The 12,339-nt window shown below is 39.5% G+C and overlaps 1 protein-coding gene across 3 annotated transcripts; it reads right to left on the bottom strand.

Moving 5' to 3' along the window:
• Window positions 1-1,115: 1,115 nt before the first annotated feature.
• Window positions 1,116-9,149, bottom strand: LOC122769829. 3 transcript variants are annotated; one of them, XM_044026691.1, is made up of 7 exons: window positions 9,058-9,115; window positions 5,865-6,112; window positions 3,607-5,535; window positions 3,428-3,532; window positions 3,156-3,218; window positions 2,434-2,496; window positions 1,116-1,246 (listed from the first exon to the last, which is right to left on the bottom strand). In XM_044026691.1, the coding sequence occupies exons 2-7, from the start codon at window positions 6,103-6,105 to the stop codon at window positions 1,218-1,220; spliced, it is 2,430 nt and encodes an 809-aa protein (XP_043882626.1). In that variant the 5' UTR covers window positions 6,106-6,112; window positions 9,058-9,115; the 3' UTR covers window positions 1,116-1,217. The 3 variants fall into 3 exon arrangements, with proteins under 3 accessions (XP_043882626.1, XP_043882627.1, XP_043882628.1); XM_044026692.1 differs by lacking the exon at window positions 9,058-9,115 and adding an exon at window positions 9,129-9,149 and having other exon boundaries at window positions 1,124-1,246; XM_044026693.1 differs by lacking the exon at window positions 2,434-2,496 and having other exon boundaries at window positions 1,124-1,246.
• Window positions 9,150-12,339: the final 3,190 nt, after the last annotated feature.

Consider the following 12,339-nt stretch of genomic DNA (forward strand, 5'->3'; position numbering starts at 1 on the left):
GGGACTAAACAAATGGGTTATGTCACGACAGCATTGTGAATAATGGAGTGGAAACTTGAAGAGCTCTTCTTGAAGAAGAACTTTTTGTGCCATTGTTAAAATGTTGTCTTTAGATGCCAGGCAGTGTGAGCCCACTCTTGAGAAGACGTCGAGTAAGTCCTCTTCAACAGTTGACCTGTAGTGCCTTTTCAAGTGATGCACGCTCACTCTCCGAAAGAAATCTGGCAAATGACACCATCAAGAGTTCTTCATCCACTGGGCCAAGTCCTTAACAGGCAAGAACAAAGGTGGTGATAGTCTGATTTGTATGATTTTGTGTTCCAGGTATGATTCTGCGGTCCAGGTATGATTCTGCAGCCCAGGTATGATTCTGCGGCTCAGGTATGATTCTGTGGTACAGGTTTCCTTTCAGCCACACTGTCCCAAGAACTTGCCATGCCTTCACAGAGTAGGCTACACCTCTCTTGACAAACCGTCACTGTCCACCGCTTTATTTGTTAACTCCGTTTTTATATCAGCATTCAGTAGTTTTGGTTCCATGAAGACATTAAGGACATCATCAACTATGTTTACTCGTCTTTCTTTTTCAAAAGGGTCTGGTGATGATGGAAGACTGGTTGATCTTTATAAAAAAAAAGGTGGCAATTAGTGATCGGTGAATCAATTGTTGAACAGAAAATGAATCAACAAATTGATATATCAGTTAGCATTCAGAAATTAATTATGATGTGGTTCTAGATGTGCTGCTTTTCTGTTTTATAATCACAAAACATGGAATACCTTTCGGTTTTGTCATGTTTTGATGAAAATGTTTGAGATGATGAAACATCTAAAAAAATCAGCTTGGTGTGAAAGAACTTGGGATGACAATTTGTCACTGTTATTGTGCATTTTATAGACAATAATGAATAGGGAAAACTTTAAGTATCAATAATGGCAGTAATTTTTTTTGGCAGCTTCTACACTATACCTGCATACTGTTAAAGTCATATTCTGGGTGGCAGGGTGGCAGCCATTTTCCATTTTACTCCATTTTCTCATGCTCCTGACCAGTCTGTTCAGGAGCATGAGAAAGCAATAACTCGCTATAAATGTCTTGAAAGAAAGCAAAATCATACGATATAAATCACATTTATTGAAAAATAGGTTTTACATTTTAAATTTGAAATTCATTTCAATATTAAATAGATTAAAATGTTGTTGAGAGTGGTCAGTGCTCAGCATTGTAGATTCCTTCCATTTCCACCTGGAGAAAGTAAACATACGCAAGAAAACATCGTACATTAATAATTTACACATTTTAGGTCAGGACTGAGTAAGACAGTAGATTTAGGGAGGCAACGAGCAACATTACATGAGTAATCACTGATTACTCATTACTTATTCTATGCAGGTAATGACAGTGTTGACTTTAACATGCGATCTTCAAGTACCAGGATTTGCCCGACAATCTGATGCCAGGTCACACTGAACAACCAGTAGTGACACGGAAAAAAAAACTATTCAAGCCACTAAAAAAAAAAAGCATGATATTGACAAAGGTTAGCCAATGTTCTAGGTAAGTGAAACTTGTAAACTGCTTATTCTTCCACACTGTAATGTATAAGAGCTGGTGAGGGCCACAAACAAAGTCAGCGCCATCTATAAGTTTCACTTATAAAAACATGCTTCAAAAAAACTTGCTTTGATGGACGTCCACACAGCAAAGTAAATTCAAATTGTATAACAATAGGGTGCACACATACCTCTGCCAGCATTTAAAGGTCCAGTGTGTGAAAATGACTGCCTAATGTTAGACTGCAGTGTTCACTTCCATTTTTTCAAGGACAGAAAGGGAACTACAGTGGCCTTCACAGGATGCCATACACTTTTGGCAGGACAGAACAAGCTACCAGCAGAACTGAAATCAGCCCCAACTGCAACTCTTCTCTTGTGCTTACAACTGAGCCCTTTCAAATCACTTTACATTTTAATCTTTCATTTGCACTGTATGTCCTTTTAATGATTTTGAAGCAAATCATTATTTTATGCTGCAACCTTATTTAACTTTTTCTCTCCTTTTCTATATTTTGCCTTTTATTTTTATTTCTAAATTGTTTTTATTTCTCCATTTCTTAATGTTAAATGTTTGTTTCATGTAAAGCACATTGAGTTGCCTAAATAAAGCTGCTTTGCCTTACAAGATGGCAGCCTCCATAACACAAAACCCATGGCTGAAGTACATGAAATGCTTATTCCAAGGTTACAGAAACAAAATTAAGTGTTCAGCAATTTTACACTCATTTTCTGCCAAGAAATGTGATAGCAGACCTTTAATCTAATCCAAAGAACAGAATTTAAAAAAAATGTTAACCCCCAAATATGGAATATCATCTTTCATCAGCCCTTCACAAACTGTAATTGAGACCAGGCAGATTGAGGTTCGATTCCCACCTTGAGGTTTCCCAGGTTTGCCATATAATCCATGGACGACTTCCTGATGGCTGCTGTACTTTTCTGTCAAAAGAAAAAAGTGTGAAAAATCACTATATACATCTATGTAGAGACACATCACAAGTTTTTTTTAAAAATGCACCGTTATTGATTTAGTGTCCTGGCTGGTTTGAAGTGGGTTTTTGAATTTGAAATGAAGGAGGCAGCAGTGGATCAATAACCCCGGTATGCCACTGATGTCTGCCCGTGTCTTGCAGACAACGAGCACAAGCACAGAGCGTGCAGGATGTCCATACTAATATTATTATATTTTATTTATAGGCACCTTTTGGCACTCAAGGACACTGAACAACGAACAAAAGGGAAGAACAGGTACGAGAGAGAGTAGCAACATGGATGATGTGCGTGTTAAAAAGGAGGATTTTGAATTTAATACAGAACCTAACTGGGAGCCAGTGGAACTGCTGCAGGACAGGAGTGATGTGATGGACATTGATTGTAAGACACTCCAAATCAGTTCCTCATACATTCATGAGGAACTGGGTCATTCGTCAGGCATTCACAAAATGTAATGGAGAGCAGCTCACTCATGCCAGCAAAGACATAAGCTCCTATCCTGAGTTAAATAACAACTGCTCTCACCAGATTGCTTGAGGAGGCATCAGTTTTAAATCTGCACAGCGCAGTCACTTTATCAGTGAGGAATGAGGTTCAATTCCCACCTTGAGGTTTCCCAGGTTTGCCATATAATCCATGGAAGACTTCCTGGTGGCTGCTGTACTTTTCTGTCAAAAGAAATGCAGTGAAATCATCATAAATTACTTTTCTGCAATCAAAATTCTGAAATGAAACAATATACACCTGTACATTTTCATGTCATATTTCATGACAGAATTTTGATTGCAGAAAGGTAATTTATAATGATTTCAATTTGTTAAGTGGTTGTCACGTGACATTCATTTGAGATGAACTTTTGCCATATTGCATCGATTACCTGTCCCCCTGTTCCTTCGCTGATGCCACCTCTTCTGGTTCCTCTGCATTTGTCCGTTCACACCAATTCCTTCCTCCTTTCCTCCTTTCCATGCTTTTTTGCCATCTATGAGACATGCAGTTCAAAACATTAGATGACACAACAAAAAGTCAATAAAAAAGTAGAAAAAACAAAATCACCTGAACATTTTAAAGAACTCCCTCCGTTTGGTTTTCTGTTTAAATCCTTAATCTTTTTACAGAAACACTCCAGGTCTGTAGACTGGATGCCACATTCCACTAACTGTCCCTTTGACGGAGACACTTGGGCCATCATCGGTTCAACCACTGAGACACATAATTGCTGTTTTCTCAGGGAAGCGTCTTTGCTACCATGAGCTTCATCCTCCACCTCAATCTCCAGTGGGTTCAAGACAATGGGCTGATTTGGAGATGAGGTTTCATCCTCTGTTCCAGAGCTCAGAGTGGTTTCTTCCTGGTCAGGGGAGCTGGGCTTTTTATCCTGATGCCTCTTTAAAATCAGAGATTCCTGGTTTGGGCTTTGATTTGCCTCAGGTTCAGAAGACCTTTTTTCATAGACATCCTCAGCAGTCAGGGAACATTGACCACTCTGAAGGCATGTCTGAGAATGGAAGGGATTCTCCTCTGGAGACGAGCTCTGACCCCGCTTCAGCTCTTCCATTTCAGATGCCAAACAGTCATTCTGCATCTGCGGCTTTGTCGGTGGACTTTTTCCTGCAGGGGTGCTGAAGACCACACAGCTGTCTGACATTGGAACAGTGTCAGAGGACGACAATCTGTGATGCTGCCTGGGTTTACCAGCTTTAACAATGGGGTCGACATTCTGGGTCAAGATAGGGCAAATGTCAGACTCTTCGGTCATCTCAACAATTACTTCAGGCTCCACTACGCCATTCTGCAGCAACCATTCCTTGGATGGAATAAAAGGGGCTAAAGACTCCACAGACCAAATAGACTCATTCATTTTTCTCTTGGTCTGACAGCTATTTAAAACCATTTCAGATGAAAATGTTCCAGAGTTTTCATGTAGGTTTTTCTCATTGCCTTGTTCATCTGGGAGCTTCAGGGATGTGTTAAGGGAATTCAACTCCTCTCTGCGGGGTAGACATTGCCTTAAAGAAACATCCAATTCCATAAGCTCGTCTTCTCTGACAAATGAGAATGCCAGAGGAAGCTTGAGTATCTTGAAAAGGGCTTCACTGTCCTTAGAACTCAATAGACCCTTGTCATTAGTATCAGTACCATCTGCCAATAATGGGTCATGGTGTGTTTTAGTTGGGCTCAGGAAACTAGATTTATGATGCTCCAACTCCGTTTGGGAGGAAATATGCTTGCGTTCGTCCTGAGGCAGCACCTTTTCAACCATTTTCAACTGTGTTTGGGTGGATTGTGGTGTGCCACCTGCCCAGCTCATCAGAATGTCAGGAATAGAGATGCGTCTTTCTTTACCAACCTCATTCTCTTGTTGGGAAGAGCTGCACACAGGAATCATGCTATCCTGAGAACTCACTGACCACATATTGCAGTGAACACTTCTGCAAGGAGGACCATTCTCCTTGCCAACACCGTCTTTATCACTCGTCTGTGTTCCGGAAGTTGCTCTGATCTGAGAGAGGACTGGTTTTGCAACTGTAGTATGCGGAACATTAATGGGGTCTTTGACTGCACCACTTGTAACAGTCCCATCAACCTGAAAGTATTCTTCATCTATAGGGATGGAATATTGTTCCGTGTCTGCAGAGGCTCTTTTCTGGGAACTGGGGCTTGAAGATGAAGAGTTGGAGGCAGTTCCACGGCCAGAATCTGAGCTTGCAAATAGGCTTCTCCCACCGTAGCCACCTCCATTTGTGTGTGTGGGCTCCGTTTGGACCTCAGAGTTCACGGTTTCTCTTACAGGTATTGTGTGAGGAGGACGAACTCTGCTGGGCTGGTTTGGGTTTTGGAAGGGTGGGTTCTGGAAAGGCATGTGGACCTGTGGGTGGAGCAACCGTCTGTAGTCAACTGCTTGGATGTGAGGGTGGGGCAGAATGTAGGTCGGAGTCTCCATGTAGGGGGTAGGGAGTAATGGGGGCATAACCATACCATAGCCTGAGGAGTAGAAAGAAAAAGTTAAAATCTGACATAGTTGCAGTCATGAAACATACATGTCCAAACTTTATGCTCTACAGTCTATTTGGAAAGAAATAGGACGTAGGAATTGGATCATCATTTACTAAAATGGATGTCATACTGTACTGAATACAATCTGAAACTTGTAATTAAAACCATTAACTCCTCAGGAGAACATTTACCATCATAAAATCAATTGAGAAATAGTTTGCATAGATTTGCATACAAACTACTGAGGGACATTCAATGCGGGCGTTTTATACACCACATACAAGTGAAATACGAAAGCATTGACTTTCAAGACTCACCCATGCCTAGGAAGCCAGTAAAGGGGTCATAAGAGAAGGGCATAGGCCACTGGTATTGGAGAAAAGGGGGAGGAGCATGGAGGTAGAAAACAGGACGGGCGGGGACATGGTGTTGGGGTTGGGATGAAGGTCCTGGTCCTTGACTGTTGCCGTGCTGTGCTGGATCCTGTGTCTCAGCGTTCAGAATGTTACCGTTGGCACTGGAGGGAACATTCACGCCAGTTGGTCCTGGAAGAGTCATGCTTAACCTAAAAACATGTAGTTAAGATAGAAGTCAGACATTCCACTGCAGAATATTTTTCTGTTTTTGGCTTTCCCCTCTCTAGTGTGTTGCCATGAAGGGACACATTTGATTTGGCAGTGATTTTTTTTGGTTCCCTGGGTTTAGGAATGGCACTAGGAGTACACTGGATGTTGAATGCACTTTTCAGAGGTCAACAGAACATGAATTTAATTTACTAAGTGCTGATGCAATTCATTAAATGATGATAGTAGAATCCTGTCAGACCTGACAAACATGCTGAAGTAGAATCATCATGAATACTCAAGGCAGTATAAATTCCATTCATCTTCAGGATTTCAGAAGAAATAACCTGCTAATTCAGCCATTACAAGTCCAACCTGTCAAAATCTCTCATGACAAAGGTCGGGATTCATCAATGTAACTTAACTCTAAGAATAAGAATCCATTTATGAAGTTACTTCATTTACAGATGTTATTCTTCGCTTTCATTGTTTTACACATGTTTACACATATATACATAAATACAATAAACATCAATAACAAAGACATGAAATTACAAGACCGTGATTAATTCAAAAAAAGTATTGTAGGTGCCACCAACTTTATTGATTTTATGTCAGTCATTCTGATCATTGACATTTGGATTGAAATGATGTGACTGAAAGTTGATGACACCTGTAAATCTACAGGCACTTTCAGACTATAATCAGACATAGTGATAAAATACTTAAAATTAGTCTTCCTTTTCTTGATTAAACTAAGTAGAATGTACCTTAGAGTTTATTTTATTTGCACATACACCAATTATTTCATGTAAATCCTTGCTTTAGCTTGTTAGTGGTAATTAAAGCGTGAAATCTTATTTTGACAAAGTTACATATATGTTTTTGCATACATATTGCCCTTATTTTCGGTAAGTTTGTAATAGGTTAAATCCGGTAATAGGGTGACTGAAAAATAATTACACTGTATGGTCATTGTAGCATTGCTAAAATAAGGAGCCCGTCTGGTGACAGATCCTATTCCGTGGCAACGACTTGTTTAATGCGTGGGAACGAGATGATTCAAGTTCCATTTTGATGGGGTGGTTTGATGGGCGCTGATTTATATTTTTGCATGCGAGTGCCCAAAAGATATAAATAAATACCATCTTATAAAGATCATATAATTCTGAGTATATAAGGGTGGCGTGCTCACTGCTTCTGAACATCTGATTTTACAAAAAATTTCTTTGTTTTCTAATTCATGCTATATAGCCTATTTTGATGTACTAGGAACCAGAGGTGGAGGGAGGGCCGGGGTAGATGATGATGATTGACCGGGGTAGTCCAACATCTGTTTTTTTTTAATCGCTATCCCCAGAGCCGGATTAAATAAATGGACTATACTAGGCAGACTGTATTTTTTGGGCCCCCCTCCATCGATATTATTTATGAATTGAAATCTGAAACTTACCAAAGTTACTAATAAAAGTGAATTCACATTTTACATAGCGCAGTCTTTGGTTACGAGTTGGTTCTTTGTATGCCAAAATGTGGTCATGTGTCGTATATTAAACAGTCTATCAGACTATTTTTTGATTTTTATTACCGTATTATACGTTACTACAAGGCTCTATTAAATGCTATTAAATGATCCTTATCTTATCCATTGCGAGTGTCATTGTTAAGGCAGTAGTACCAGTAAATCACCAATAGGTGTCAGCATTGCTATGTAAACAGAGCAAATAAAGATAAATGTTGTAAGCTATTGCATTTTGCAGAAAATCTTAATTAAATGTGTTGATTAAATTGAATAGTATAATAAGTAGTCAAATATACAAAGGCCAATAAAATTTGCGGTAAGAGAAACTGTGCTGTAGTGGTAAAGAGGTTTATTTTCATGGACAAGCATCACCTCCCTTCCATTTTCTGGTATTCAACACTCAGCAGCTCAGCTCCTGGTCTGGACTGTTCAGCAGTTTTCTCCACTGGTCTGGATGTTTCTCTGGATGGTGTACTGTGCAGTGTTGTTTTTGGAAGCCATTCTAGATTTAGTCTTAGTTTTAGTATTTTGGACTAAAACGCTTATTAGTTTTAGTCACGTTTCAGTCATTTCTATATGTGATAGTTTTAGTCCAATTTCAGTTGACGGAAACTCAAAAACTTTTGTCAGTTTTAGGTTGTTTTTTTTTTTTTTAAAAAAAGAAGCATAGTCTTTTAACAAATCCATTTAGGTCAAAAAGTATTAGAGATTACTGTTGGGCAGAAACCTTTAATCTCCATATTTCAACTTTTCAACAGTTTTTTCCATGACAACAGTACAACAGTGTAACACATAAGTTTGACATAAAATTTCCTCCACTGGTGGTGCACCGCGACCAACTCTAGATCGGCTTGGAAGGGCTCGGGGCGAAGGTGGTTTACAGTGAACCCCCACCCGGACCTCGCCGAAGCCCGCCTGCCCCCAGCGCAACTGTCAATCGGAGCTGACTGTCGTGTCCTCAGGACGAGAAGCGGAAATCGTCTTGAAACACGGACCAAGTCATTTTTAGGTTTTGATTGTCCCTCTGTCTGGGCCCCCTGCCAATCGGGCCCTAGGCACATGCCTAGTTTGCCTTTGCGTTAATCCGGCTCTGGCTATCCCCACAGGATCGGCGCCTATGCTTAAGGATATCATTATAATTCATCCCTAGATTAAAATAAAACAAAATCAGATGCCTGACAACCTTGTCCATGTTTGCGGCTGAAGCTACTGATGCCAGAAAGTCAACAGTCTCACTGATGAAATGACTAACATTCCTCGTGGCCTTGTGGAATATTTTTTTTCCACCCATGTCACCAGACAGGCTCTGAGTCTGTACTACAACAACAAACCTAACACTTTTTTTTTTTTAACGTTACACTACTTCAACCACACAATCACATGTCAGCCTTCTTCATGCAGTCCGTAGAAAAGTCATCACTTTACCTTGGTGAAAACGTGGATGTGAAAAACACAGAGCAACAGACAGAGTGAGCAAAAGTGAACCAGGCACACACCTGTGTTTAAGTAGCTATTCATCAGACACATGTGTGAAGCATCAGAGGATCTGGAGCTCTGAAGCCAATCAGCACTGAGGCCTGCAGTACGTGCCTGAGTGCATCTGTGTCATCACACCACTAGATGGAGCCTCACTCACTTATCTTACTTTATCCTCCACATGAGTGTGAGCTGGTGCCAAGCTCAGCCGACATAATGCAGGGTACAGCCTGGACAGGTTCGTCCTGGACAGTCCTTGATGGAGCCTGTCATACAATAATAAGGTGTAGTGTGATGAGAGGGAGCTGCTGCCTCTGTTAGGTTTGTACCTACATTACATTACATGTACAGCTCGATGTGCCTGAGTTGCTTGGGGATAATAGTTTTTTAAGTAAACAAAGATTTTCTTTGAAATTGGAAATTGAAATAAAACTGGAACAATGTCACTGGTTCTCCTTCTTGGAGAAGAGAAGAAAAAATAAGTCTTTTGTTTCACCAGGTTAGTGTTGCAAACTTCAACAGTGACGATAAATGCAGAGTGAATGTTATAGTAACATATAGACTGCTTTGCACTTACAGTGGGTACGGAAAGTAATCAGACCCCTTTAAATTTTTCACTCTTTGTTTCATTGCAGCCATTTTCTAAAATCAAAAAAGTTCATTTTATTTCTCATTAATGTACACTCAGCACCCCATCTTGACAGAAAAAAAACAGAAAAGTAGAAATTTTTGCAAATTTATTAAAAAAGAAAAACTGGTCATAAGTATTAAGACCCTTTGCTCAGTATTGAGTAGAAGCACCCTTTTGAGCTAGTACAGCCATGACTCTTCTTGGGAATGATGCAACAAGTTTTCACACCTGGATTTGGGGATCCTCTGCCATTCTTCCTTGCAGATCCTCTCCAGTTCTGTCAGGTTGGATGGTGAACGTTGGTGGACAGCCATTTTCAGGTCTCTCCAGAGATGCTCATTTGGGTTTAGGTCAGGGCTCTGGATGGCCCAATCAAGAATGGTCACAGAGTTGTTCCGAAGCCACTCATTCGCTATTTTAGCTGTGTGCTTAGGGTCATTGTCTTGTTGGAAGGTGAACCTTTGGCACAGTCTGAGGTCCTGAGCACTCTGGAAGAGGTTTTCCTCCAGGATGTCTCTGTACTTGGGATTGTACAGAGACATCTGTGTGGTTTTCTCCACACATACCACTTAGAATTAACGCCAAAAAGTTTAATCTTGGTCTCATCAGACCAGAGAATCTTAATTCTCATAGTCTGGGAGTCCTTCATGTGTTTTTTGGCAAACTCTCTGCGGGCTTTCATATGTCTTGCACTGAGAAGAGGCTTCCGTGGGGCCACTCTGCCATAAAGCCCCGACTGGTGGAGGGCTGCAGTGATAGTTGACTTTGTGGAACTTTCTCCCATCTCCCTACTGCATCTCTGGAGCTCAGCCACAGTGATCTTTGGGTTCTTCTTTACCTCTCTCACCAAGGCTCTTCTCCCACGATTGCTCAGTTTAGCTGGACGGCCAGGTCTAGGAAGAGTTCTGGTCGTCCAAAACGTCTTCCATTTAAGGATTATGGAGGCCAATGTGCTCTTAGGAACCTTGAGTGCTGCAGAAATGATTTTGTAACCTTGGCCAGATCTGTGCCTGGCCAGAATTCTGTCTCTGAGCTCCTTGGGCAGTTTCTTCGACCTCATGATTCTCATTTGCTCTGACATGCACTGTGAGCTATAAGGTCTTATATAGACAGGTGTGTGCCTTTCCTAATCAAGTCCAATCATTACATTACATTACATGTCATTTAGCAGACACTTTTATCCAAAGCGACTTACAAAAGTGCAATCAGTTTAATTAAACACAGTTGGACTCCAATGAAGGAGCAGAACCATCTCAAGGACAATCAGAATAAATGGACAGCATGTGAGTTAAATATGAGTGTCACAGCAAAGGGTCTGAATACTTATGATGATATTTCAGTTTTTCTTTTTTAATAAATTAGCAAACATTTCTACATTTCTGTTTTTTTTCTGTCAAGATGGGGTGCTGAGTGTACATTAATGAGAAATAAATTAACTTTTTTGATTTTAGCAAATGGCTGCAATGAAACAAAGAGTGAACAATTTAAAGGGGTCTGAATACTTTCCGTACCCACTGTAGTTAATGTCAACTTATAGACACATTGGTGGCTCAGTTAGATACATTTGGTCAGTCGCAGTGACTCTGATCAACTCTCTATCCTTGTTGTTTTGTTTTGCCATTTCGGTTGTATAATGCCACTTTTCTTAATGTTATCCTTTTCTAACTGTAAACTTAAGTTTCTCTGTGGTTAGAGTACATCAAGAAAAGGGTGATTTTAGCTCAGGGGGCAGACACTGCAAAAACGGATTTTCAAGAAATTAAAACAAGCCTTGTTTGTGTGAAAATTATTTTGTTTTTTGATTCAAGTTGTGTACTACAAACATAATAACATATTGAAAAAATATTTGTAACTTTGTCAAAATAAGACACGTTATTTAATTACCAGTAACATCCTAAAACAAGGGTTTACATGAAAGGATTGGTGTGTGTGCAAATAAAATCCATTCTAAGGTAAGACTAAGACTAATTTTAAGTATTTTATCATGGGACATTTTCCTTAATTTAAGGGAAAGTGCAGTCTGAAAGTATTTGTAGGTTTACAGGTTTTCTAGCCAAGCAAACTTTGTTTAACTCATTGTTAGATTATTCAAATACATTTAAGAATATTTGGCTTATTTCTAGTGTAGGGCTGTTTTGCAGTGCAGAAGCTCCTGGTGTAATTCTGCCATATTTAGTGAGTTTGTGCCACTGATGTGAATTCAAACAATGTGTTATTCACAAGATAACAGAGTTGTATCAACGACACACAGTGTTGTGTCATACTGAACTTAAATGCTAAATCTTCTCTCTTCTCTGTTTGCAATTTGATTTGTATATTTCATTATTCTATATTTTATTGATTTCATAACTGCAAGTTAATCACCACAAATTCACTTAATATTAAATATTAAGTGAATTTTGGTCCTGCAGTCCTACATTTTAAGAAAATGATTCAATGAAAAGTGTTATATTTTAATATTTTTTAATTGAATCATTTTCTTAAAGGGCCTTTTTTAATCAAAGACTGAAGACAAAGTATAGACAGCTTATACATAAAAAACAAAGATAAAACATTATTATAATAATAAAATAGAACATATACAGTAAAAACAGAATACA

Source organism: Solea senegalensis, linkage group LG5 (assembly GCF_019176455.1).
Source record: "Solea senegalensis isolate Sse05_10M linkage group LG5, IFAPA_SoseM_1, whole genome shotgun sequence".
In the NCBI taxonomy this organism is placed as follows: Eukaryota; Metazoa; Chordata; class Actinopteri; order Pleuronectiformes; family Soleidae; genus Solea; species Solea senegalensis.

Excerpts from the sequence above, each read along its gene's own strand:
- LOC122769829 (XM_044026691.1), bottom strand. The coding sequence starts at position 6,105 with ATGACTCTTCCAGGACCAACTGGCGTGAATGTTCCCTCCAGTGCCAAC. Across the intron at positions 3,219-3,427 it reads GCGAAGGAACAGGGGGACAG|AAAAGTACAGCAGCCACCAG; the intron begins GTAATCGATGCA and ends TTCTTTTGACAG. Across the intron at positions 1,247-2,433 it reads CAAACCTGGGAAACCTCAAG|GTGGAAATGGAAGGAATCTA; the intron begins GTGGGAATCGAA and ends TACTTTCTCCAG.